Consider the following 25331-nt stretch of genomic DNA (forward strand, 5'->3'; position numbering starts at 1 on the left):
GAATTTGACTTAGGCAATGACTGCAGGAAAATAATGCAATGACTCAGCTTTAAGAAAAGATCCAACAGTATTATATGACTCTTTATAATGGAACAATCATTTACGCACACACACAGACACACTCTTACAGAAATAAAAATGAACAGACTATTACTGCACCCAATAGCATGGATGAATCATTCCATTAAATATAATGTTAAGTAAAAGAAAACAAGTAGAAGAGTCTATTCAGTATGACTCTATTTAAATAAAGTTCAAAAACAACCAAAGCTGAACGATGATGACAAAAGTCAGAAGAGAGGTTACCTGTGGGTGGGGAAGACTGACTGGGGGAGGGACAGGGTTCTGTCCCAGGATATTGATGCTGTTCTATTTCTTGGACTGGGCAGATGCTACACATGTGTTCACTTGTAAAAGTTCATCAGAGTATTCCCATATGATGTAAGTACTTTTCTATGTAGATGTTACAGCTCAATTAAAATTTTTACTTAAAAAAATAGAACACACAAATAAATAGCAAAGGAAATTACCTGGGGACTTCCCTGGTGGTCCACTGGCTAAGGCTCCATGCTCCCAATGCAGGGGACCCGGGTTCAATCCCTGGTCAGGGAACTAGATCCCACATGCCACAACTAAGAGTTTGTATGCTGCAACTAAAGTTCCCACATGCTGCAACTAAAGATCCGCATGCCACAACGAAGATCCCGCATGCCACAACTAAGCCCCAGCTCAGCCAAATAAATAATTCTAAAAAAGAAAAGAAAAGAAATTACCTGCACTCCAACCTTCTTTTCAAGGTAGGGGCTCTTAATCCTTTCATGTGATCTGAAAACAAAAGAATCAGAAATCATAAATACATTATTTTTTTCAGAGGATTCCTTGGCCCAAGGAAACTGAGTTGTCTGTTCTTTTTGGGCTTCCTTTTAAGAGAAAATAAATGAGAGGTTCACTTTTATAGGAGCATTGATTTGTATGAGCTACTGGCTCTTGCTTCTGCAGATGAAGAATCCACCAAAAATAGGACAAGAACCACTAAAAGTTGACCATCTCTGAGCCAACAGAAGCCATTTAAAAGGAGAATGATCCTCTGCACCTTAGGGCAGAGTCTAAATCACTCAGAGTAGCCACAGAAGAATGCACGACCTCATTCAGAACTGCTTCCATCACTTTCCTTTACTCTCTTCTTTCATTTCAATCCAACCACCCTTCAGACCATGCTCTCTGTGACCCCTTCAATTCCAGTCACTAAAGTTAGTCCATCTGGAAATTCAAGTTTGCTTCCATGGAATCCTTGAGGAAACCATTCAGGCTTAGGCCAGAATAACAAGAGTTTCATTATCTTCTCAGCCTACTGTGACCGTTGGGTTGAAAGGTGGGTTATTGCTACCCATAGAGGCTTGCTCCACAGCTTGCCAAATTAACAAACACAGAAAGGTGACTTTTAAAGAAAGGTAACATTTAAACCAAATGGTACTTTAAATATATAGTGCATTATAATATTACATTTTGAATCTTTAGCATGCAAAAGCCCAGATAACAAGAACCAAACATTTTGAAATTGCTTAGATAAATCAAACCAATTCTAATTATCCTAATTCCAAATAGAAACCAAAAGAAAGCTGGAGTAACTATACTTAGACAAAACAGACATTAAAACAAAGACTCTAATAAGAGACATTATCATATTACATATGATAATGTAATATTTACAAATGTTATATCCTCTTGTGGGGTCCATCCAACAAGAGGATATAACATTTGTAAACATTTATGCACCCAACAGAGGAACACCTAAATACATAAAGCAAATGTTAACAGACTTAAAAGGAGAAATAGACAGCAATACAGTAAGAGCAGGGGACTTTAATACCCCACTTACGTCAATGCATGGATGATTCAGTCAGAAAATCAGTAAGGAAACTTTGGACCTAAACAACACATAAGATCAGGTGAACTTCACAAATATATAAAGAACACTCCATGCAAAAGCAACAGAACACACATTCTTCTCAAGTGCACATGGAACATTTTCCAGGATAGACCATATATTAGGCCATAAAATGAGTCTCAATAAATTTAAGATGATTAAAATCATATCAAGCATCTTTTCCAACTACGATGGTATGAAACTAGAAATTAATTACAAAAAGAAAACTGGAAAATTCACAAATAAGTGGAGATTAAACAACATGCTACTGAACAACCAATGGGTCAAAGAATAAATCAAAAGAGAAATTTTAAAATACTTTGAGACGATTGAGAATGGAAATAAAACATAACAAAATTTGTGGGTTGCAGCAAAAGCAGTTCTAAGGGGGAAGGTCAAGTGATAAATGCCTACCTCAAGAAACAAGAAAAATCTCAAATAACCAACCTAACTTTACAACTCAAGAAACTAGAAAAAGAAGAAAAAACTAAGCCCAAAATTAGTAGAAGGAAGGAAATAACCAAGAGTAGAACAAAAATAAATAAAAAACAGACTAAAAAGACAACAGAGAAGATCAGTGAAACTAAGAGCTGGTTCTTTGAAAAGGTAAACAAAATTGACAAGCCTTTGCTAGACTCACCAACAAAGGAGAAGTGGGGAGAGAGAGAGAGAGAGAGAGGGAGGGAGAGATAGGACTCAAATAAATAAAATCAGAAATGAAAGAGGAGCTATTACAACTCTTAAAACAGAAAAGAAAGGGTAAGAGACTACTATGAACAATTATACACCAACAAAGTGGACAACCTAGAAGAAATGGATAAATTCTTAGAAACATACAACCTACCAAGACTGAATCATGATGAAACAGAAAATCTGAATAGACTGATAACTAGTAAGGATACTAAATATCTCTACTAATATCAGTAACTTTAAAAATCCAACAAACAGAAGTCCTGGACCAGATGGCTTTGCTAGTGAATTCTGCAAACATTCAAAAAACTCATTTTATGAGGCTAGGATTACCCCGATACCAAAACCAGACAAGGACACCACACAAATTACAGGCCAATATCCCTGATGAACATAGATGAAAAAAATCCTCAACAAAATATTAGCAAACAGAATTCAACAATACATTAAAAGGATCATACACCATGATTAAGTGGGATTTATTCCAGGGATGCAAACTTGGTTCAACATCCACAAATCAGTCAATGTTATAATCACATTAACAAAATGAAGGATAAAAAACCATATAATCATCTCAATAGATGCACAAAGAGCACTGGACAAAACTTGACATCCATTTATGATAAAAACTCTCAATAAATCAGGTATAGAAGGAACAAACCTCAATATAATAAAGGCCATATGTGACAAGCTCTCAGCAAACATCATAATCAGTGGTGAAAAGCTGAAAGCTATTTCTCTAAGATCAGAAATAAGACAAGAACGCCCACTCTTACCCTTTTATTCAACATAATATTATAAATCCTAGCCAGAGGAATTAGGCAAGAAAAAGAAATAAAAGGCATCCAAAGTTGAAAGGAAGTAAAACTGACACTATTTACAGACAACATGATACATATATAGAAAACCCTAAAGACTCCATCAAAAAACTGTTAGAAGAATACTGGTCAAGATGGCAGTGTGGGAAGATGCAGAGTTAGCGTCTCCCCACAGCTAGGGCGCCTGAAGGCCATGGGTGGGGGACTCTGATGCCCAACGAGACTGGAGGAACCCCAAAGTGAACCGGTAGGATATAGGGGGACTGAGAGGGGAGGAGAAGTGGAGGCCAGGCAGGATCGGCGCCCCTAAGGCCAGGGAGATCAGGAGAGGCAGGAGGGAGGGGCCCTCTGGGAAGAGGGGGAGAGGAGCAGAGAGCAATCACCTGGCCCACTTGGGCCAGGGAGCCTGCTGAGCTCCCAAACCGGTACCCCCGCCCACCCCGCAAAGCCTGATCCAGGCCACGTGGGTCCTGGAGGCACAGGAGGCAGGCTGGGGAGATCAGGAGAGGCAGGTGGGAGGGGTCATCCAGGAGGAGCAGAAGAGGAGAAGAGGGCATTTGCCCCACCCACTAGAGCCCAGGAAGCCTGCTGGGCTCCCAGGTGATGTCCCCTGCCCTCTGAGACCAGTGGTGGGGGACACGACTGGGCCCATTCTGTTCCTTGAGCCTAAGCCCCACCCCCCACGGCCCCCAGGGCCTTTTCCAGCCCTGTGGGTCCTGAGCATAGGCCCCGCCCATCACCCAAACCTTGCCCTTGCTTAGACCCCGCCCTCCACAGCCAAGGCCTTCTCCCTCCCTTTTCTTTTCTTTTCCCTCCTCCTCTTTTTTACTATTGTGGTACTGATGTACCTTCCAGTTGTTGATTCATCTATATTTTTATTTTTATATTCTTTCTAATATATCTGTTAGTTTCCTAGTCTAATTTTATGTTTTACTTTGTTATTGTTCACTTTTTTTTTTTTTTTGCCGCCCCATGCAGCTTGCGGGAACTTGGATCATAAGCCCGGGGTCAGGCCAAAGCTCCTGCGGTGGGAGCTTCAAGTCTGAACCACTGGCCTAACAGAGAACCTCAGACCCCAGGGAATATTCATCGGAGTGAGGGCTCATGGGGTTCCTCATCTCAGCAGCAAGACCCAGCTCTACCCAATAGTCTACAGACTCCAGTGTTGGAAGCCTCAGGCCAAACAACCAGTAAGACAGGAACACAATCCCACTCATAAAAAAAAAAAAAAAATGAGACAGCACACAAATATGTCACAGATGAAGGAGCAAGGTAAAAACCAATAAGACCAAATAAATGAAGAGGAAATAGGCAACCTACCTGAACAAGAATTCAGAGTAATGACAGTAAAGATGATCCAGAATCTCGGAAATAGAATGAAGGCATGGATCAAGAAAATACAAGAACTGTTTAACAAAGATCTAGAAGAACTAAAGAACAAACAAACAGAGATGAACAACACAATAACTGAAATGAAAAATACACTAGAAGGAATCAATAACAGAATAATGGAGGCAGAAGAACGAATAGGTGAGCTGGAGGACAAAGTGGTGGAAATAACTGCCAAGGAGCAGAATAAAGAAAAAAGAATGAAAAGAATTGAAGACAATCTCAGAGACCTCTGGGACAACACTAAACACACCAACATTCAAATTATAGGGGTCCCAGAAGAAGAAGAGAAAAAGAAAGGGTCTGAGAAAATATTTGAAGAGATTATAGTTGAAAACTTCCCTAACATGGAAAGGAAATAGTCACCCAAGTCCAGGAAGCACAGGGAGTCCCATACAGGATAAACCCTAGGAGAAACACACCAAGACACATATTAATCAAACTAACAAAAATTAAATTGAAAGAAAAAATATTAAAAGCAGCAATGGAAAAACAAAAAATAACATACAAAGAATCCCCATGAGGTCAGCTGATTTTTCAGCAGAAACTCTGCAAGGCAGAAGGCAGTGGCAGGATATACTTAAAGTGATGAAAGAGAAAAACCTACAACCAAGATTACTCTATCCAGCAAGGATCTCATTCAGATTCGATGGAGAAGTGAAAAGGTTTTCAGACAGGCAAAAGCTAAGAGAATTCAGCACCACCAAACAAGCTTTACAATAAGTGCTAAAGAAACTTCTCTAAGCAGGAAACACAAAAGAAGAAAAAGACCCACAAAAACAAATCCAAAACAATTAAGAAAATGGTAATTGGAACATACCTATCAATAATAACCTTGACTGTTCATGGATTAAATGCCCCAACCAAAAGACACAGACTGGCTGAATGGATACAAAAACAAGACCCATATATATGCTGTCTACAAGAGACCCACTTCAGACCTAGGGACACATACGGACTGAAAGTGAAGGGATGGAAAAAGATATTCCATGCAAATGGAAATCAAAAGAAAGCTAGAGTAGCAATACTCGTATCAGATAAAATAGACTTTAAAATAAAGACTGTTGCAAGAGATAAGGAGGGACACTACATAATGATCAAAGGATCAATCCAAGAAGAAGACATAACAATTATAAACGTATATGCACCCAACACAGGAGCACCTCAATACATAAGGCAAATGCTAACAACCATGAAAGGAGAAATAGACAGTAACACATTAACAGTAGGGGACTGTAACACCCCACTTACACCAATGGACAGATCATCCAAACAGAAAATAAATAAGAAAACACAAGCTTTAAATGACACAATAGACCAGATAGATCTAATTGATATTTATAGAACACTCCACCCAAAAGTGGCAGAATACACTTTCTTCTCAAGTGCACATGGAACATTCTCCAGGATGGATCACATCTTGGGTGACAAATCAAGCCTTGGAGAATTTAAGAAAATTGAAATAGTTCAAGCATCTTTTCTGACCACAACACTATGAGATTGGAAATCAATTACAGCAAAAAAAACTGTAAAAAACACAAATACATGGAGGCTAAACAGTGCACTACTAAATAACCAAGACATCACTGAAGAAATCAAAGAAGAAATTAAAAAATACATAGAAACAAATGACAAAGAAAATACAACGACCCAAAACCCATGGGACGCAGCAAAAGCAGTTCTAAGAGGGAAGTTTATAGCAATTCAATCTCACCTCAAGAAACAAGAAAAATCTCAAATAAACAATCTAACCCTACACTTAAAACAACTAGAGAAAGAAGAACAAGGAAAACCCAAAGTTAGCAGAAGGAAAGAAATCATAAAGATCAGAGCAGAAATAAATGAAATAGAAACGAAGAAAACAATCGCAAAGATCAATAAAACTAAAAGCTGGTTCTTTGAGAAGATTAAAAAAATTGATAAACCCTTAGCCAGACTCATCAAGGAAAAAAGGGGAGAGGACGCAAATCAATAAAATTAGAAATGAAAAAGGAGAAATCACAACTGACACTGCCGAAATACAAAGGATTATAAGAGACTACTGCAAACAACTATATGCCAATAAAATGGACAACCACAAAGAAATGGACAAATTCTTGGAAAGGTACAATTTTCCAAGGCTGAAAAAGGAAGAATTAGAAAATATATACAGACCTATCACAAGTAATGAAATTGAAACTGTAATTAAAAATCTTCCAGCAAACAAAAGTCCAGGACCAGATGGCTTCACAGGCAAATTCTATCAAACATTTAGAGAAGAGCTAACACCAATCCTTCTCAAACTCTTCCAAAATATAGCAGAGGGAGGAACACTCCCACATTCATTCTACAAAGTCACCATCACCTTGATACCAAAACCAGAAGAAGATATCACAAAAAAAGAAAATTACAGACCAATATCCCTGATGAACATAGATGCAAAAATCCTGAACAAAATACTAGCAAACAGAATCCAACAGCACATTAAAAGGATCATACACCATGATCAAGTGGGATTTATCCCAGGGATGCAAGGATTCTTCAATGTACGCAAATCAATCAATGTGATACACCACATTAACAAATTAAGGAATAAAAACCATATGATCATCTCAGTAGATGCAGAAAAAGCTTTTGACAAAATTCAACACCCATTTATTATAAAAACTCTCCAGAAAATGGGCATAGAGGGAACCTACCTCAACATAATAAAGGCCACATATGACAAACCCACAGCAAGCATCATACTAGATGGTGAAAAACTGAAAGCATTTCCACTAAGATCAGGAACAAAACAAGGATGTCCACTCTCACCACTCTTATTCAACATAGTTTTGGAAAGTCCTAGCCACAGCAATCAGAGAAGAAAAAGAAATAAAAGGAATACAAATTGGAAAAGAAGTAAAACTGTCACTGTTTGCCGATGACATGATATTATACATAGAAAATCCTCAAGATGCCACCAGAAAACGACTAGAACTAATCAATGAATTTGGTAAGGTTTCAGGATACAAAATTAATGCACAGAAATCTCTTGCATTCCTATATACCAACAATGAAAAATCAGAAAGAGAAATTAAGGAAACACTCCCATTTACCATTGCAACAAAAAAATAAAATACTTAGGAATAAACCTGCCTAAGGAGGCGAAAGACTAGTACTCAGAAAACTATAAAACACTGATGAAAGAAATCGAAGATGACATAAACAGATGGAGAAAGATACCATGTTCTTGGATTGGAAGAATCAATATTGTGAAAATGACTATACTACCCAAAGCAATCTACAGATTCAATGCAATCCCTATCAAACTACCAATGGCATTCTTCACAGAATTATAAAAAAAATTTACAGTTCGTATGGAAACACAAAAGAGCCCGAATAGCCGAAGCAATCTTGAGAAAGAAAAATGGAATTGGAGGAATCAGGCTCCCCGACTTCAAACTATACTACAAAGCTACAGTAATCAAGACAGTTTGGTACTGGCACAAAAACAGAAATATAGATCAATGGTACAGGATAGAATGCCCAGATATAAACTCATACACATATGGTCACCTAATTTACAACAAAGGAGGCAAGAACATACAATGGAGAAAAGACAGCCTCTTCAATAAGTGGTGCTGGGAAAACTGGACAGCTACATGTAAAAGAATGAAATTAGAACACTACCTAACACCATAGACAAAAATAAATTCCAAATGGATTAAAGACTTAAATGTAAGATCAGACACTATAAAACTCTTAGAGAAGGTTATAGGAAAAACACACTTTGACATAAACCACAGCAAAATCTTTTTTGACCCACCTCCTAGAGTAACGGAAATAAAAACAAAAATAAACAAATAGGACTTAACTGAACTTAAAAGTTTTTTGCACAGCAAAGGAAACCATAAACAAGACATAAAGACAACCCTCAGAATGGGAGAAAATATTTGCAGATGAAAACAACAGACAAAGGATTAATCTCCAAAATATACATACAGCTCATGGAGCTCAATATCAAAAAAACAAACAATCCAGTTAAAAAATGGGCAGAAGACCTAAATAGACATTTCAGCAAAGAAGACATACAGATGGCCAAGAGGCACATGAAAAGATGCTCAACATCACTAATTACCAGAGAAACGCAAATCAAAACTACAGTGAGGTATCCCCTCATGCCAGTCAGAATGGCCATTATCAAAAAATCTAGAAACAATAAATGCTGGAAAGGGTGTGGTGAAAAGGGAACCCTCCTGCCCTGTTGGTGGGTATGTAAATTGATACAACCACTATGGAGAACAGTATGGAGGTTCCTTAAAAAACTAAAAATAGAACTACCATATGACCCAGCAATCCCACTACTACTGGGCATATACCCTGAGAAAACCATAATTCAAAAACAGTCATGTACCACAATGTTCACTGCAGTGCTATTTACAATAGCCAGGACATGGAACCAACCTAAATGCCCACTGACAGATGAATGGATAAAGAAGATGTGGCACATATGTACGATGGAATATTGCTCAGCCATAAAAAGGGACAACATTGAGTTATCTGTGGTGAGGTGGATGGAGTTAGAGTCTGTCATACAGAGTGAAGTAAGTCAGAAAGAGAAAAACAGATACCACATGCTAACGCATATATATGGAATCTAAAAAACCGGTACTGATGAACCTAGTGGCAGGGCAGGAATAAAGATGGAGACATAGAGAATGAACTTGAGGACATGGGGTGGGAGGGGGAAGCTAGGGCAAAGTGAGAGTAGCATCAACATATATATACTACCGAATTGGGAGACTGGGATTGACATATATACACTAATATGTATAAAATGGATAACTAATAAGAATCTGCTGTATAAAAAAATACATAAAATTTGAAAGTTAAAAAAAAAAAACCAAACAAACATATATACACTACCAAATGTAAAACAGTTAGCTAGTGGAAAGCAGCAGCATAGCACAGGGAGGTCAGCTTGGTGCTTTGCGGTGACCTAGAGGGGTGGGATAGGGAGGGTGGGAGGGAGGCTCAAGAGGGAGGGGATATGGGGACATGTGTATGCATATGACTGATTCACTTTGTCGTGCAACAGAAACTAACACGATATTGTGAAGCAATTATACTCCAATAAAGATATATTAAAAACAAAAAACTGTTAGAATAAAGGAATTCAGTAAAGTTGCAGGATATCAACACACAGAAGTCTGTTGCATTTCTACACACAAATAACCATCAGAAAGAGAAATTAAGAAAACAATCCCATTCACAACTACATCAAAAAGAATAAAATACGTAGGAATAAATTTAACCAAGGAAGTAAAGATCTGTATATTGAAAACTACAAGCATTACTAAAAGAAATTGATGACACAAATAAATGGAGAGCTATTCCATGCTCAAAGATTGAAAGAATCAATATTGTTAAATTGTCCATACTACCCAAAGCAATCAACAGGTTCAGTGCAACCCATATCAAAATTCCAATGGCATTTTTCATAGAAATAGAACAAAAAATCATAAAATTTGTATAGAACCACAAAAGAACCCCAAATAGCCAAAGCAATCTTGAAAAAAAAACAAAACTGGAGACATGCTCCCTGGTTACAAAATATATTCTTTCAAATGTATAGTAATTAAAACAGTATGGTACTGGCATAAAAACACATGGATCAACAGAACAGAATAGCAAGCCCAGAAATAAAGCCACACATAGAGTGTCAATTATTGAGAATTTATGATAAAGAAACCAAGAATATATGATGGGGAAAGGACAGTCTCTTCAATAAATGGTGTTAGGAAAACTGGACAGCCACATGCAAAAGAATGAAACCTAACCATTATCTTATACCATACACAAAAATTAACTCAAAATATATTAAAGACTTGAATGCAAGATCTGAAAACATAAAATTTCTAGAAGAAAACATAGGCAGTAAGCTCCTTGACATAGGTCTTGGTGGTGATCTTTTGAATATGACACCAAAAGCAAAACTAAGCAAACTACATCAAATTAAAAAGTTCTTGCACAGCAAAGGAAAGCATCAACGAAATGAAAAAACCTACTGAATAGGAGAAAACATTTGCAAATCATGTATCTGATAAGGGACTAATATCCAAAATATATAAAAAACTCATACAACTCAACAGCAAAAAAAAATCTGATGTTTTTAATGGGCAGATATGAATAGACATTTTCCCCAAGACATACAGATGGCCAACGGGCACATGAAAAGATGTTCCACAGCATTAATCATCAGGAAAATGCAAATCAAAACCACAAAGAGATGCCACCTCACACCCATTAGACTGGCTATTATCAAAAAGAAAAATAACAAATGTTGAAAAGGATGTGGAGAAATGGGAACCCTTGTGCACTGTTGGTGGGAATGTAAATTGGTGCAGCCACTATGGAAAACAGTACGGAGGTTCCTCAAAAAATTAAAAACAGAACTACCATATGATCCAGCAATTCCACGTCTGGGTATTTAACTGAAGAAAACAAAAACACTAACTCAAAAAGATATCTGCACCCCCAAGTTCATTGCAGCATTATTTACAATAGCCAAGACATGGAAACAACCTAAGTGTCCATCAATGAATGAATGCATAAAGAAGATGTGGTATATATGCACAATGAAATATTATTCAGCCATGAAAACTGCTGTCTAACCACGAATTAACAATCTTCATTATAAGTTTTCTAAAAACTGATAATAAGTTTAAAAGTTTAAAGCTAATTATACAAAATTATTTTCTCTATATAACTTTTTTCCAGCTCTTTTAAGATTAATACATAAATGCTGCTGGAAAGTTAATTTTACTTAAAAAAAAAAAAAGCTATAACCAAATAGATTATTTTGAAAGTCTTTTCCTCCTCAAATCATTTACCAAAAATGACTTTCATTTGCATTTTGATTAATTTATGTAAACACTGACTGTTACCACCCTTGATGAAGGCAAACGGCAAAGGCAGTCCAGCTGGGTTGATGGGGAGACAATGTTAAACAGCCTAACAATAACCCACAAGAAAAAAATCTAATTATCCTAATTACCACCAACACATGTGCCCTCAAATTTATATGTGACAATCCTTAACTCTTGAAAACAAGGCCGTCACCGCACCTCAAGTGGGCGACGTTGACCGAACACGTGCCGCCACAGGACGGTCCACCTGCCCCCTCACAGTGTGCATCTCCTCAGGTCACTCCTGGTTCAGGCTTTAGGGCCAAGGAGTGCATCCCAGGGCAGGACTCTCCCTTATCGGGGTTTCCAGAGAGTCTGAGTCACGGCAAACACAAGGCTGACTCAGGACTCTGCTCCAGGCTTCCAAACTACCTCAGTGCGCAGCACCCTGTCCCATCAAGACACCCCAGCCCACCACCCCAGTCAAGGGAATCTGGGGAGTTTACTTTGTGATGCTAGGACTGCACCCAGCATCTCCCTTCCAGGCCTTTTTCCTTTTCCTTGACCAGAATAAATCGTCTTAAGTTGTCTCCGGTAGGGGCCCTCCCCCACGCTGGGCCACTATCTCGGGCCACGGGTCCCCTTGTGTCCTCCAGGCCTCACTGGTGCTTAGTCAAGTCTGCCCTGAGCACAGCGCTGGGTGCCAGATGGGCCATAAAGAGGCATCAAGCGGGTCCACGGCCCACCTCAACTTTTATCAAAATGTGATGTTAACGTGTTCATGTGCATTTTTTTTAACAAGAGTCCATAGACCTTGTCAGATATTCTATATTAGTCAGCTCAGGCTGCAATAACAAAATATCACAGACTGGGTGGCTTAAACAGAATGTATTTCTAACAGTTCTGGAAGCTAAAGTCCAAGATCAAGGTGCCGAGGTTGGTTTCTGGTGAGGCCTCTCCTCCTGTCTTATAAATAGCCACCTTCTTGCTGTGTGCTCACATGGCCTTTCCTCACTGTGTATGTGGAGGGAGAGAGATCTCTCTTCCTTTTCTTCGAAGGCCACCAATCCTATCAAATTAGGACCCCACCCTTATGACCTCATTTAACCTTAATCACCTCCTAAAAGCCCTTTCTCCAAATACAGTCACACTGGGGGTTAGGGATTCAATATATGAATTGGGGGGGACACAATTCAGTCCATGGCACATCCAAAGAAGTCTTGTTTCCCAAAAAGGTTAAAAACCACCAATAGGTAATGTGGCAAACCTCAGAAAGCAGAAGTTGAGTTCTTGCCCTTGATCAGTTTACATCCTCACTGGGAAAAGACCCACATGGGATTAGAACACAGGAAAAGTTATTATACACTGCTGGACAGGAGAGAGTCTTGCTTAATGTACAAATTAATGATGCTGACTTCACAACTACACTTCAATTTAAAAAATAAAATCAATAAATAATATAAATACACAAATACAAAAACAAACAAACAAATTCCTCTAGATGAACACATTCTCCAAACTCACTACTCCAAAACATGAAGGCCAAGCCCCAAATCCATTCTTTAATTGTGGCCACCACATGTGAGTTCAGAAATGCTGGCAGACTCAACACAAAAGGTAAAAATATCCTCATCCAGCAGTGGCTTCTCAATGAAAAACAAGACAAAAACAAAAATATTGTCTTCAAAAAGAAGCAGAAAGACCCTCACAGATGCTCATGTGCTTTCTTAGCAAATCGATAGAGGAGGTCCAGATTTTCATCATTAAAGAGAGAGAATTAGGGACTTAGAACCGGAAAGCAGAGGCATTTCCCAAAAGCAGAAATTTCAATGATTTACACCAGGTTAAAGTGAGTGATTCCACACACAAGACAACAGCTGATCTTCACACCAACTGTGTGATTAAGGGCATGTTTTGATATCTGTAATTTACTTTAAAATCACACCGTGTGATATATACATGAATATGTATCTGAGTCACTCCTCAAGAGAGGGGTTGGGGGCATCCTACTTAAGCTACTCTGGGAGTCCACACTCCAAGAGGCAGCTTCTAGAACGCTTCAGTTAAGCTTCATCTCTGGTCAATGCCCAAGGCTGTGCTAATTAGCACAATGAATATTAAACCTGTTTTCATAGGTGAAGTTAGTGACGTGTCAGTCAGCATACCAGATGTTAAAAAATGGACAGTGGTTGTGAAATAAGTGGTACTCCAGCTCTGGAGACTGGCTAAAATGTTTTAGAGACGCTCCAGTCTTGCCTGGAGCATCTAACCTCGGCACCATATCATTAGGCAGTGATGCTCTAAGCTTAAGTCCTAACCGCCTCCAGCTGTGAAATCTTGGTATGCTGGTTGCCTGACCTGGCCGTCTGTAAAGTAAACCGCATCCTGCCTCTAGACCAAAACGAACCTTTCATAGGGGTAAAGAACATCTATAAGGAGGCGGAGCTTGCACTTGGCCAAGCTTACAGACAGAAAGCTTAATTTGAGTGCGTGCATGCTTGCTAATCAAGGTCTGTGGGTATGGCACAATTTCATCTAAACTTGTCTTTATAACATGATCGCGAGGATATGGGGAAAGAACTAAGTAATCCTTGCCAACCTCTGACTATTGGGCCTTGGGAGAGCTTCCCCAAAACTCGAATAGTTGTGCCTGATCAAAGTGGCCTGGGTCAGTGACAACTGGGGGTCGCTGTTCTGTCCCGCGGTACCGATGAGGAGTTAAAGCGTCAGACGGGCTGAAGAGCCCGCCGGGACAAGGTGAGTCGCTAGTCTCTCCCCTGGCACCCCAAAGCCTGAACTCCCTCCTGCAGGACCCCGACCCCCGCCTTTCCTCCCTCCAGCCCCTGGGCGACCTCCCCGCGGGGCCCGAACCCGCGCAGCCCGGCTCCCCGGGACGGGGCGGCGCGCTACGCTCGCTCACCTTTGTGGCAGTGGGACAGGAAGTAGGCGCGAGCCCTCAGGTTCTCCCGGTCGAAGCGGTCTATGGAGATGGTTGGATACTCGACCATCTGCCCCTCGAAGCAGCTCATTGCGTCCGCCAACCCGGGCTGACCGGCCGCCTGCCTAGAGAGCAACGGAAGCCCCAGCCACCGCCGGCCGCGCCGCCACTTCCGGGAAGCTGCTGCCGCCTCACCATTGGCCGGCCAGGCGCAGCCACGTCCAATCAGAGCAGCCCCGCGGCCCGGGGGGCGGGAGGGGGGCAGCGCCAAGGAGCTTGCAGTCAGTTCGCGCAGCCCGCGACCTGCGGGTTGAAACCAACTAACTGGGCTGCCCTGCGCTCAGAGCTGGGAGGCCGGGTGGAGGAATCTAGGGTGCAGCGCGAGGAGTGAGGCTCCTCCCGGATACCTTGACACAACACGGTGTCGCTCTGGTGAAGAGTTGCCCGTGTCTGTGCAGGAACGAGAACGCCAAGGGAGACGACACCCAGAACAGGCGGCTGCACCCAGGGATGCGAAGCGGGATGCGGAGCTTGGCTTTGAAATCGGATGCATTCCACTTCCTGCTTGTCCGCTGCGATCCTGCAAGCCTTCTTTTGCTTCTCTTCTTCTTTCTTGTTCCTTCCCAATGTCTACCTTATAGGATAATCGTCAGGATTGTGTGAGAAAACGGTATGAGGCTTGTGGTAGATTCGAAAACTCTTAGTCCCTGCTTCCATTTACACGTAATCTACAAACGGAGTAAATCCACGATCCCTGATGATCACAGCTCAGATGCATGATCTTAGGGTAGATAAGTAAAGATCCCAAGGAGAGCTGAGCTGCTAGTCTCCCCTACCTCCACCCCTTTTGACCTTTTTCTTTTTTCTTTTTTTAAACTTTTTTTTTTTTCTTTTGGAAGTTAGAAAGATGTATAAAAGAAAAAAAAAAGGGTAGGGTAATGGGCGAAAGGTCTGGAATTTTTTCACCACCAAAGCAACTTTATGAAAAGGTTTGCTAAAGTATTAACATTCACCGAATAGTCACAATGGCATTACCCGCACCCCTTAGCAGCAAGTCTCTTTAGACACCACAGCATTATTAGTCACAACTCCAATACTTGAGGTCCTACTTTGTGCACAGCACCGAACAAGCCCTGCCGTGATGACGGAGACGACTAAGATGCGCCTACGAGTCATTTTCAATCTATTTGGAGACAAGAACTTTGCAGAACGTGGTAAATAAATGCTTCCACAGAGACACAAGGTAATGAAGGAATAAATCCAGTAACAATGCATTCTAGCCAGGGAAAACAAGAATCAGAATGCCACCCTCAGAGAATATCGGCGTGTTCCCTGCAGCCATGGCAGCCAGTTCTATTCAAATACAGATTCTGGTGAAATGTTAAGGAGGGGCAGGAGGAAAGGAAGAGGAGGCAGAGGGAGGGGAGAAGAGGGGGGGAGGTGTGGACACCATCGTCACTAATCTGAGTAAAATACCCTGCTAGTATACATTGCCAACACCTGTGATTTGGTATAAGATGGTTTGTCATAGGATAAAAGAAGGCTGTCGCTGTGACTAGGCTGTCTATACCTAAAACCAAATCTTGCACTGAGCCTGGTGTTTGCAGAATCCAGTGTGTCTACCTCTGACAATGAAGCTCCTGGCCACACAGGTCAAGATAAGGCTCATATTCTTATTTATTTGTCCCCGTGTTTATTCCCTCCTCTAAACGATGGATACAGTACAAGAGAATAAAGGCAAACAGAGAGTCAGGATTAAAAGATAGGGTATAAAATAGTAAAGATGGGTAAGCATAGCCCAGACACATGTAATATTGGCTCTTGTAGAGGAAGATTCAGTCACTTACTAGACTTCGGCATCCTCACAATACACATGAAATGGACTTTCGGAAGAAGCCCAATTACCTGGATACTAAGTCTCAGGAGAAATGCCTCTTGTGGTTGCTCGTAAAGAAAAGAGTGAAACATGATTAGTCATTGCTATGTCCTCCTTCCCCAGCTGGGAATTTCTATCCTTCTGCAATCTCAAAGCTCTTTGGACTTCCAAGTCCTCAATTTATTCTGTCCCAGAAGGACAGAAAACTGCTATTAAGTTTAAGTTAAATACCTAAAAACTACTTATTGAGGTAGATACAAGTTTTTGTTAGGAAATCAGTACAGAATATCTTTTTCTTAATTTTATGTACTTATAAATCGTTGTCCATAGTGTGGATAAAGAATGTCACTTACCATATCAGTCAGCAGACGATGTTTCAGCCATCAAGAAATCAGCCACTGCAGCTACCACCCCCCCGCAACAATGCACCCTGAGGGGATTCAGGATTGAGAAAACTAGGATACCAGCCCTAGATAGTTAAGGTGCAGATCAAAGGAATAATTTCAGTAAGCCCAGACTCTTGCATCTTCCCATACATAGAAAAGCACTCAAGTCATTAACTTGAGATGTCTGGTTCTTCTTTAATTAGCAGTACATTTTGATGTTTGACTACCTGATTTGTTGCTTTTGTTGTTTTGTTTTTTGCAGAAACTCCTATATATCCTAGCTCCTCCCTGACCTCTTTGAAACAGACCCTGAGAGCCATCTGAGAGGCTGTATCCCAGGCATAAGCCCTCAGTCTGCCAAATAAAACATAAGTCTCAACTTTTAGGTTGTGCTTTTCTTTTTTTCAGTTGACAATAACTTGCATCATAAACTTGCTGTATCCTATACTATTCTTTTAGAAAAAATACAGGCCCTGGTTAGCGCTGTACCTGAACCACTACTATTTATGTGATCTTGGTTAAGGTAACCTCTCCATAACTCAGTTTTCTCATCTTAAAATGGTGGTAACAATGAAGTCCACACAACGTCCTGGAAAACTGTAAGAGCTCAATAAATATTAGCTATTATTATTTATTTGGGGTATTTACTACTATATGATCTCACCGATATGTGGACTCTAAAGAAATTGCACTCATAGAAACAAAGAACAGATTGGTGGTTGCCAGAGGTGGTGGAGGGGTGGGAGAGATGACTGAAGGTGGTCAGAAGGTACAGACTTCCAGTTATAAGATGAAAAAATCACGGGAATGTCATGTACAGCATAGCGACTATAGTTGACAATACTGTACTGTATACTTGAGAGTTGCTGAGGAAGTGGGTATTAAAAGTTCTCATCACAAGAAAACAAAAACTGTATGTGAAGTGACGGATGTTAGCTACACTTGTGGTGATCATGTTGGTGTAATGTATACATGATTCAAGACATTATGTTATACACCTTAAACTTACACACTGTTATATGTCAATTATATCACAATAAAATGGGGAGGAAAAGAGAATGAGCTGTTAATACGACAAAACAACATGAACGAGTCTCAAAATAATTATGCTGAGCAAAAGAAACCAGACAAAAGAAGAGTACATACTGTATGATGCCATTTAAATAAAATTATAGACAAGATCTAAATTAGACAAGATCTTGTCTAATTATAGATAAGATCTAATTATAAACTGATCTAAAGTGACAGAAAGCAAATCAGCAGTCGCCTGGGTACCCAAGGAAACAAGTTCATTAACTTGATTGTGGTTTTATAGGTGTATACATATGCCAAAATGTATCAAATTATATGCTGCTAAATATTGCTATTTACTGCATTTCAATTATAGCTCAATAGATTTGAAAAAAAAATTAGAGCGTGTATAGGTGAATGTGAACAAAGTAAACAAGATTGGCAAGGATATTCCTTCTCTATAGGAGCTGACTGATTAAGAAGACACTACCCAGCTTCCCTGGTGGTCCAGTGGTTAAGACTCTGTGCTTCCAATATGGGGGGCACAGGTTCGACCCCTGGTCGGGGAACTGGGGTCCCACATGTCATGTGGCACAGCCGAAAAAAAAAAAAGAAAGACACTATCCAGCTAATTCACATAATAGAAGGTGTTTTTTGGGGGGGTTTAAGTCACAATATATGTTATTTTGCATTAGTTACATGTTTTTCTCCAGCACTTTTACCTCTTCTTCTCACTTCCTACCCCCAATCCTCTGGTTGATTAAAAAGTGTTATTATTCAACTAGGGAAAAAAAAGTTTGTAAAGGCTACCCAAGGCCCCAGAAAATAGTAAGTGCTCAATAAATGGTAGGTATTACTATTTACTGGGTGTTTACTAAGTCAGTCACTGTGCTTGAACCTGGATGTACATAAAGGAATCAGCCATGGTCTACCAAGAGCTTACAGGCTGGCAGAAGTAGAAACTCGTGGAAACAAATAAACACAAGCGGTTTTACACAAGTGTGTTAATGGATGTGTGTCAGGGTGTAGTGTGGAGGCCAAGGAGAGAGCTTGTTTCTGCAAGGAGTAAAAGGCCATCAGAAAAATTTAGCAGAGAAGAAAAATTTGAGCTCAGCTTCTGGGGCCAAGAACAGCTGAAGTCCCTGGAATGAGCTTTCACTCTGTCTGGGCTCTGCAAATAACCAATAGTTCCTCTTAACCAAAGTAGCAGACTCAAAAGGGATGAAATAATAGGGGCTTAACAGGGGAAGTCAAGGCTAAACCAGCTAAGAAAGGACCAGACTGAGGAGAGTGGCCAAGACGGCAGAGTAGAAAGACCCTGAGCTCACCCTCTCTCACAGACACACCAAAATCACAACTATTTGCAGAACAACTTCAATGAAAAAGACTGGAAGCTACCAGAAAAGAACTTTTACAACTATAGACATAAAGAGGGGACCACAACAAGACAAGTAGGAGGGGCAGGTCGTGATATAGTCAAGTTCCATACCCCTCGGTGGGAGACCCATAAACGAGAAAATAATTACAATTGCAGGGATTCTCCCAAAGGGGAGAGAGACCCCAGCCCCATGTCAGGCTCCCAGAGCATTTGGCTTTGAGGGCCAGCTGGGCTTACTTTCAGAAGTGCCAGAGGACTGGGGGAAATAGAGACTTCAATCTTCAAAGGCACACACAAAATCTCATGCACACCGGGACCCAGGGCAGAAGCTGTAATGTTGTTTTTCTTTTATTGGCCGCGTCGTACAGCTTGTGGGATTTTAGTTCCCCAACCAGGGATCGAACCCGGGCCCTTGGCAGTGAGAGCACAGAGTCCTAACCACTAGACCACCAGGGAATTCCCAGAAGCTGTAATTTAATAGGAGCCTGGGTCAAACCTACCTGCTGATCTTGGACAGTCTCCCAGAGAGGCAGGAGGCAACTGCAGCTCATCCTGGGGACACAGACACTTGGAGCCATTTTTAGGAGCTTGCTCTACCTTGTGGACACTGGCGCTGGCAAGCACCGGTACGGAACCCTTTCTCTAGCTTATGAGTCCCAGGACCCAGCCCTGCCCTGGCCCCACAGCCTACAGGGGCAAGTGCGGGGATGTCTTAAGCCAAGCAACTAACTGCATGGGTCCACGGCTCCACCTGCCAGCAGACAGGCTGCCTTACTACCTCCTGAGCCCCCAGCCGCTACTGGACACAGCCCTGCTTACCAGAGGGCCCAGGACACAGCTCCACCCACCAGTGGGCGGGCACTGGCCCCATAATCCCCTGAGCCTGGCTCCACTCTCCAGCGAGCCTGCTCTAGCCTCTAGACCAGCCTCCCCCACCGGGGAGCAGACACCAGTCACGAGAAAACCACAGCTCCACAGCCTGTGGACCCAGCCTGCCTACCAAGAGATCGGACCCTGCATTGGGACCAGCTGAGCCCTGGCCCTGCCCACTAGCAGGCCAATAAAAGCTTCAAGATGCCCCAGACCCTGCATCCAGCTGTGTCAGGAACCAGCCCCACCCACCAGCAATCTGACACCAGCTCTGAGACCCGCCCCCCACCCCCGGACCCAGGCCATGCAGCCAGACTGCAGGAGCCAACTCTGCCTGCCAGTAGACTGGCACTAGCTCCAGGACCTGACTTCACCCACCAGTGGGTACCAACAGCCCCAAAGTCTTCCAGACCCGGACTCCTCCTACCAGTGAGTCAGCACTAGCCCCAGGACCACCCCTACACACAGGGTTCTGCAGTCAGCCACCTCATGATCTGGTCCTACCAACCAGTGGCTGGCAGCCTCCATACAAGGCAGGGCCTGGCAACAAACCAGACCAGGGGTCAACCAAGCCTACCAGCCTGCCTACATAGTCAGCCTGCCACAACAGAAGGACCCAACAGCCCTCATAAGAGGGAACCTATAGCTCGGGTGACAAGAGGGGAGTGTGCTGATGGGATGCACAGGATATCTCCTACAAAAGGCCAATTGTCTAAGGTCAGGAAACAACCAATCTACCAGACACATAAAAATAAAAACAGTAACCTAGGCAAAATGAGGTGACAGAGGAACATGTTCCCAATGAAGGAACAAGATAAAATCCCAGAAGAAGAACTAAGTGAAGTGGAGATAGGCAATCTACCCAAGAAAGAGTTCCGGGTAGTGATAGGTAAGATGGTCAAAAAACACGGGAGAAGAATGGATGCACAGAGTGAGAAGTTAGAAGTTTTTAAGAAAGAGTTAGAAACTGTAAAGAACAACCAGAAATTAAGAATATAATAGCTGAAATGAAAAATGCACTAGAAGGCATCAACAATACAAAGGAACAAATCAGCAACCTGGAAGACAGAGTAGTGAAAATCACTGATGCTGAAAAGAACAAAATAATGAAAAGAAATGAGGACAGTTTAAGAGACCTCTGGGAAAACATAAAGCACACTAATATTCACATTATAGGGGTCCCAGAAGGAGAAGAAAGAGATAAAGGGGCTGAGAACATACTTGAAGATGTAGCAGCTGAAAACTTCCCTAACCTGTGAAAGGAAACAGACATCCAAGTCCAGGAAGCACAGAGAGACCCATACAGAATTTACCCAAAGAGGAACACACCAAGACACATTGTAATTAAAATGGCAAAAATTAAACATAAAGAGAGAATATTAAAAGCAGCAAGGGAAAATAACAAGTAATGTACAAGAGAACTCTGATAAGGCATGACATTTCAGCAGATATTCTGCAGATAAGATGACATTTCAGCAGATATTCTGCAGGCCAGAAGGAGTGGCATGATATATTTAAAGTGATGAAAGGGAAAAATCTACAACTAAGAATACTCTACAGCAAGGCTCTCATTCAGATTTGATGGAGAGATCAAAATCTTTACAGACAAGCAAAAGCTAACAGTTCATCACCACCAAGCCAGCTTTACAAGAAATGTTAAAGGAACTTCTCTAAGTGAAAAAGAATAGGCCACATCTGGAAATCTGAAAATTATAAAAGCAAAAAGCTCATCAATAAAGACAAACATACAGTAAAGGCAGTGAATCATCCACACACAAAGACAGTAGGAAAGTTAAAAGATAACATAAGTAAAATCATCTATATCCACAATATGCAGTTAAGGGATACACAAAACAGTTAGAAATTAAATATGATATCAGAAATAGTAAGTTTGAGGGGAGGAGAGTACAAATGCAGAGTTGTTTAAGATGCATTTGAAATTAAGAGATCAGCAACTTAAAACAATCACACACACACATTTATTTATTTATTTTAAAACCTCATGGTAACCACAAACCAAAAATCTATAATAGATACACATAAAAAAGGAAAAAGGAATCCAAATATAACACTAAAGATAATCATCAAATCACAAGAGAACAAAAGAAGAAGGAAAAAAAAGACCTACAAAAACAACTCCCAAACAATTAACAAAATGGCAATAAGAACATATATATCAATAATTACCTTAAATGTAAATGGACTAAATGCTCCAATCAAAAGACATAGAGTAGCTGATTGGATATCAAAACAAGACTCTTATATATGCTGCCTGTAAGAGAGTCACTTCAGACCTAAAGACACACACAGATTGAAAGTGAGGGGATAGAAAAAGGTATTCCATCCAAATGGAAATCAAAAGAAAGCCGGAGTAGCAATACTTATATCAGACAAAATAAATTTAAAATAAAGGCTGTTACAAGAGACAAGGAAGGATAATACATAATGATCAAGGGGTCTATCCAAGAAGAAATTATAACAATTGTAAGTACATAGACACACAATGTTGGAGCACCTAAATACATAAAGCAAATATTAACAGATATAAAGGGAGAAAAGACAGTAACACAATGATAATAGGGGACTTTAACACCCCAGTTAAATCAATAGACAGATCATCCAGACAGAAAATCAATAAGGAAACACTGGCCTTAAATGATGCACTAGACCAGATGGACTTAATTAATTGATTTTTATAGAGCATTCCATCCAAAAGTAGCAGAATACACATTTTTTTCAAGTGCATATGTAACATTTTCCAGGATAGATCACAAGTTAGGCCACAAAACAAGCATCAGTACATTTAAGAAAACTGAAATCATATCAAGCATCTTTTCTTACCACTATGCTATGAGACTAGAAATCAACTACAAGAAAAAAAACCACAAGCACTTGGAAGCTAAACAATATGCTACTAAGCAACCAAAGGATCACTGAAGAAATCAAAGAGGAAATCAAAAAATACCTGGAGACAAATGAAAATGAAAACACAATGATTCAAAATCTATGGAATGAAGCAAAAGCAGTTCTAAGAGGGAAGTTTATAGCAATACAAGCTTACTTCAGGAAATAAGAAAAACCTCAAATAAACAACCTATCTGGGCTTCCCTGGTGGCACAGTGGTTGAGAATCTGCCTGCTAATGCAGGGGACATGGGTTCGAGCCCTGGTCTGGGAAGATCCCACATGCCATGGAGCAATTAGGCCCGTGAGCCACAACTACTGAGCCTGCGCATCTGGAGCCTGCGCTCTGCAACAAGAGAGGCCGCGATAGTGAGAGGCCCGCGCACCGCGATGAAGAGTGGCCCCCGCTTGCCACAACTAGAGAAAGCCCTCGCACAGAAACGAAGACCCAACGCAGCCAAAAATAAATAAATAAATAAATTTTTTAAAAATGCTGTTTAAAAAAAAAAAAAAAAAACAACCTATCCTTATACCTAAAAGAACTAGAAAAGAAGAACAAACAAAACCCAAAGTTAGTAGAAGGAAAGAAATTATAAAGATCAGAGGAGAAATAAATGAAATAGAGACTAAAAAAAAAAAAATTGAAAAGATCAGTGATCTGACTCTTTGAAAAGATAAACAAGATTGATAAGTCTTTAGCCAGACTCATCAAGAAAAAAAAGCGTGAGGGCCCAAATCAATAAAATCAGAAATGAAAGATGAGAAGTTACAACCGATACCACAAAAATACCAAGGGTTATAAAAGACTACTATGAACAACTATATGCCAATAATACGGACAACCTAGAAGAAATGGACAAATTCCTAGAAATGCACAATCTCTCAAGACTGAACCAGGAAGAAATAGAAAATATGAACAGACCAATTGCCAGTAATGAAACTGTATCAGTAATAATAAAAAGGAAACTCCCCAAAAGTCCAGGGCCAGATGGCTTCACAGGTGAATTCTACCAAACATTTACAAAAGAATTAACACCTAACCTTCTCAACCTATTCCAAAAAATTGCAGAGAGAGGAATGCTTCCAAACTTATTCTACAAGGCCAGCATCACCCTGATGCCAAAACCAAAGATATCACAAAAAAGAAAATTACAGACCAGTATCACTGAGGAGCATAGATGCAAAAATCCTCAACAAAATATTAACAAACTGAATCCAACATTACATTAAAAGGATCAGATAGCATGATCAAGTGGGATTTATCCCACGGATGCAAATATTTTTCAATATCCACAAATCAATGTGATATACCACATTAACAAATTGAAGAATAAAAATCATATAATTGTCTCAATAAAAAGCTTTTGACAAAATTCAACATCCATTTATGATAAAAACCCTCCAGAAAGTGGGCATAGAGGGAACATGCCTCAACATAATAAAGGCCATATATAACGAGCCCACAGCTAACATCAAACTCAATGGTGAAAAGCTGAAAGCATTTCCTCTAAGATCAGGGAGAAGAAAAGGTTGCCCACTCTTGCCACTTTTATTCAACATAGTATTGGGAGTCCTAGCCACAACAATCAGACAAGAAAAAGAAATAAAAGGAATCCAAATTGGAAAGAAGAAGTAAAACTGTTGCTGTTTACAGATGACATGATACTATCCATAGAAAACCCTAAAGATGCCACTAGAAAACTACTAGAGCTCATCAATGAATTTGGTAAAGTTCCAGGACATAAAATTAATAAACAGAAATCAGTTGCATTTCTGTACACTAACAATGAGCTATTGGACAGAGAAATTAAGGAAACAATCCCATTTACAATCACATCAAAAAGAATAAAATACCTAGGAATAAACCTACTGAAGGAGGTAAAAAACCTGTACTTGGAAAACTATAAGACAGGGATGAAAGAAATTGAAGATGACACAAACAGATGGAAAGATATACCGTGTTCGGGGACTGGAAGAATTAATATTGTTAAAATGACCATGCTACCCAAGGCAATCTACAGATGCAAAGCAATCCCTATCAAAATATCAAGGGCATTTTTCACAGAACTATAACAAATAGTTTTAAAATTTGTATGGAAACACAAAAGACCCTGATAGTCAAAACAATCTTGAGAAAGAACAGAGCTGGAGGAATCACACTCCCTGACTTCAGACTGGACTACAAAACTACAGTAATCAAAACAGTATGATACTGGCACAAGAACAGACACATAGATCAGTGGAACAGGACAGAGAGCCCAGAAATAAACCACACA

At 40.4% G+C, this 25331-nt stretch overlaps 1 protein-coding gene and 1 long non-coding RNA gene across 10 annotated transcripts in view; one reads left to right on the forward strand and one right to left on the reverse strand.

Moving 5' to 3' along the window:
• Positions 1-25331, reverse strand: part of DCLRE1C (DNA cross-link repair 1C) — a 116036-nt gene that overhangs the window by 27616 nt on the left and 63089 nt on the right. For 3 of the 9 annotated variants that reach the window (XR_014261327.1, XM_082452840.1, XM_082452839.1), the window contains exons 1-2: positions 14614-14809; positions 774-825 (exon numbers count right to left, since the gene is read on the reverse strand). Coding sequence is in view for 5 of the 9 variants with exons in the window: in XM_082452840.1 (XP_082308966.1) it covers positions 774-825; positions 14614-14722 (161 nt within the window). In the remaining 4 variants the exon portion in view is untranslated. Of the gene's footprint in view, positions 1-773; positions 826-14613; positions 15360-25331 lie in introns of those variants that run through there. The other 6 variants (XM_082452837.1, XM_082452836.1, XM_082452834.1 and 3 more) reach the window with 5 other exon arrangements.
• On the forward strand, positions 15767-18520 carry LOC309656460. Its single transcript, XR_014261376.1, has 2 exons — positions 15767-15874; positions 17156-18520. It is a non-coding gene; the product is annotated as an uncharacterized lncRNA (long non-coding RNA).

The sequence above is a fragment of the Balaenoptera physalus genome (genome assembly GCF_965194825.1).
Source record: "Balaenoptera physalus genome assembly, chromosome: 2".
NCBI lineage: Eukaryota > Metazoa > Chordata > Mammalia > Artiodactyla > Balaenopteridae > Balaenoptera > Balaenoptera physalus.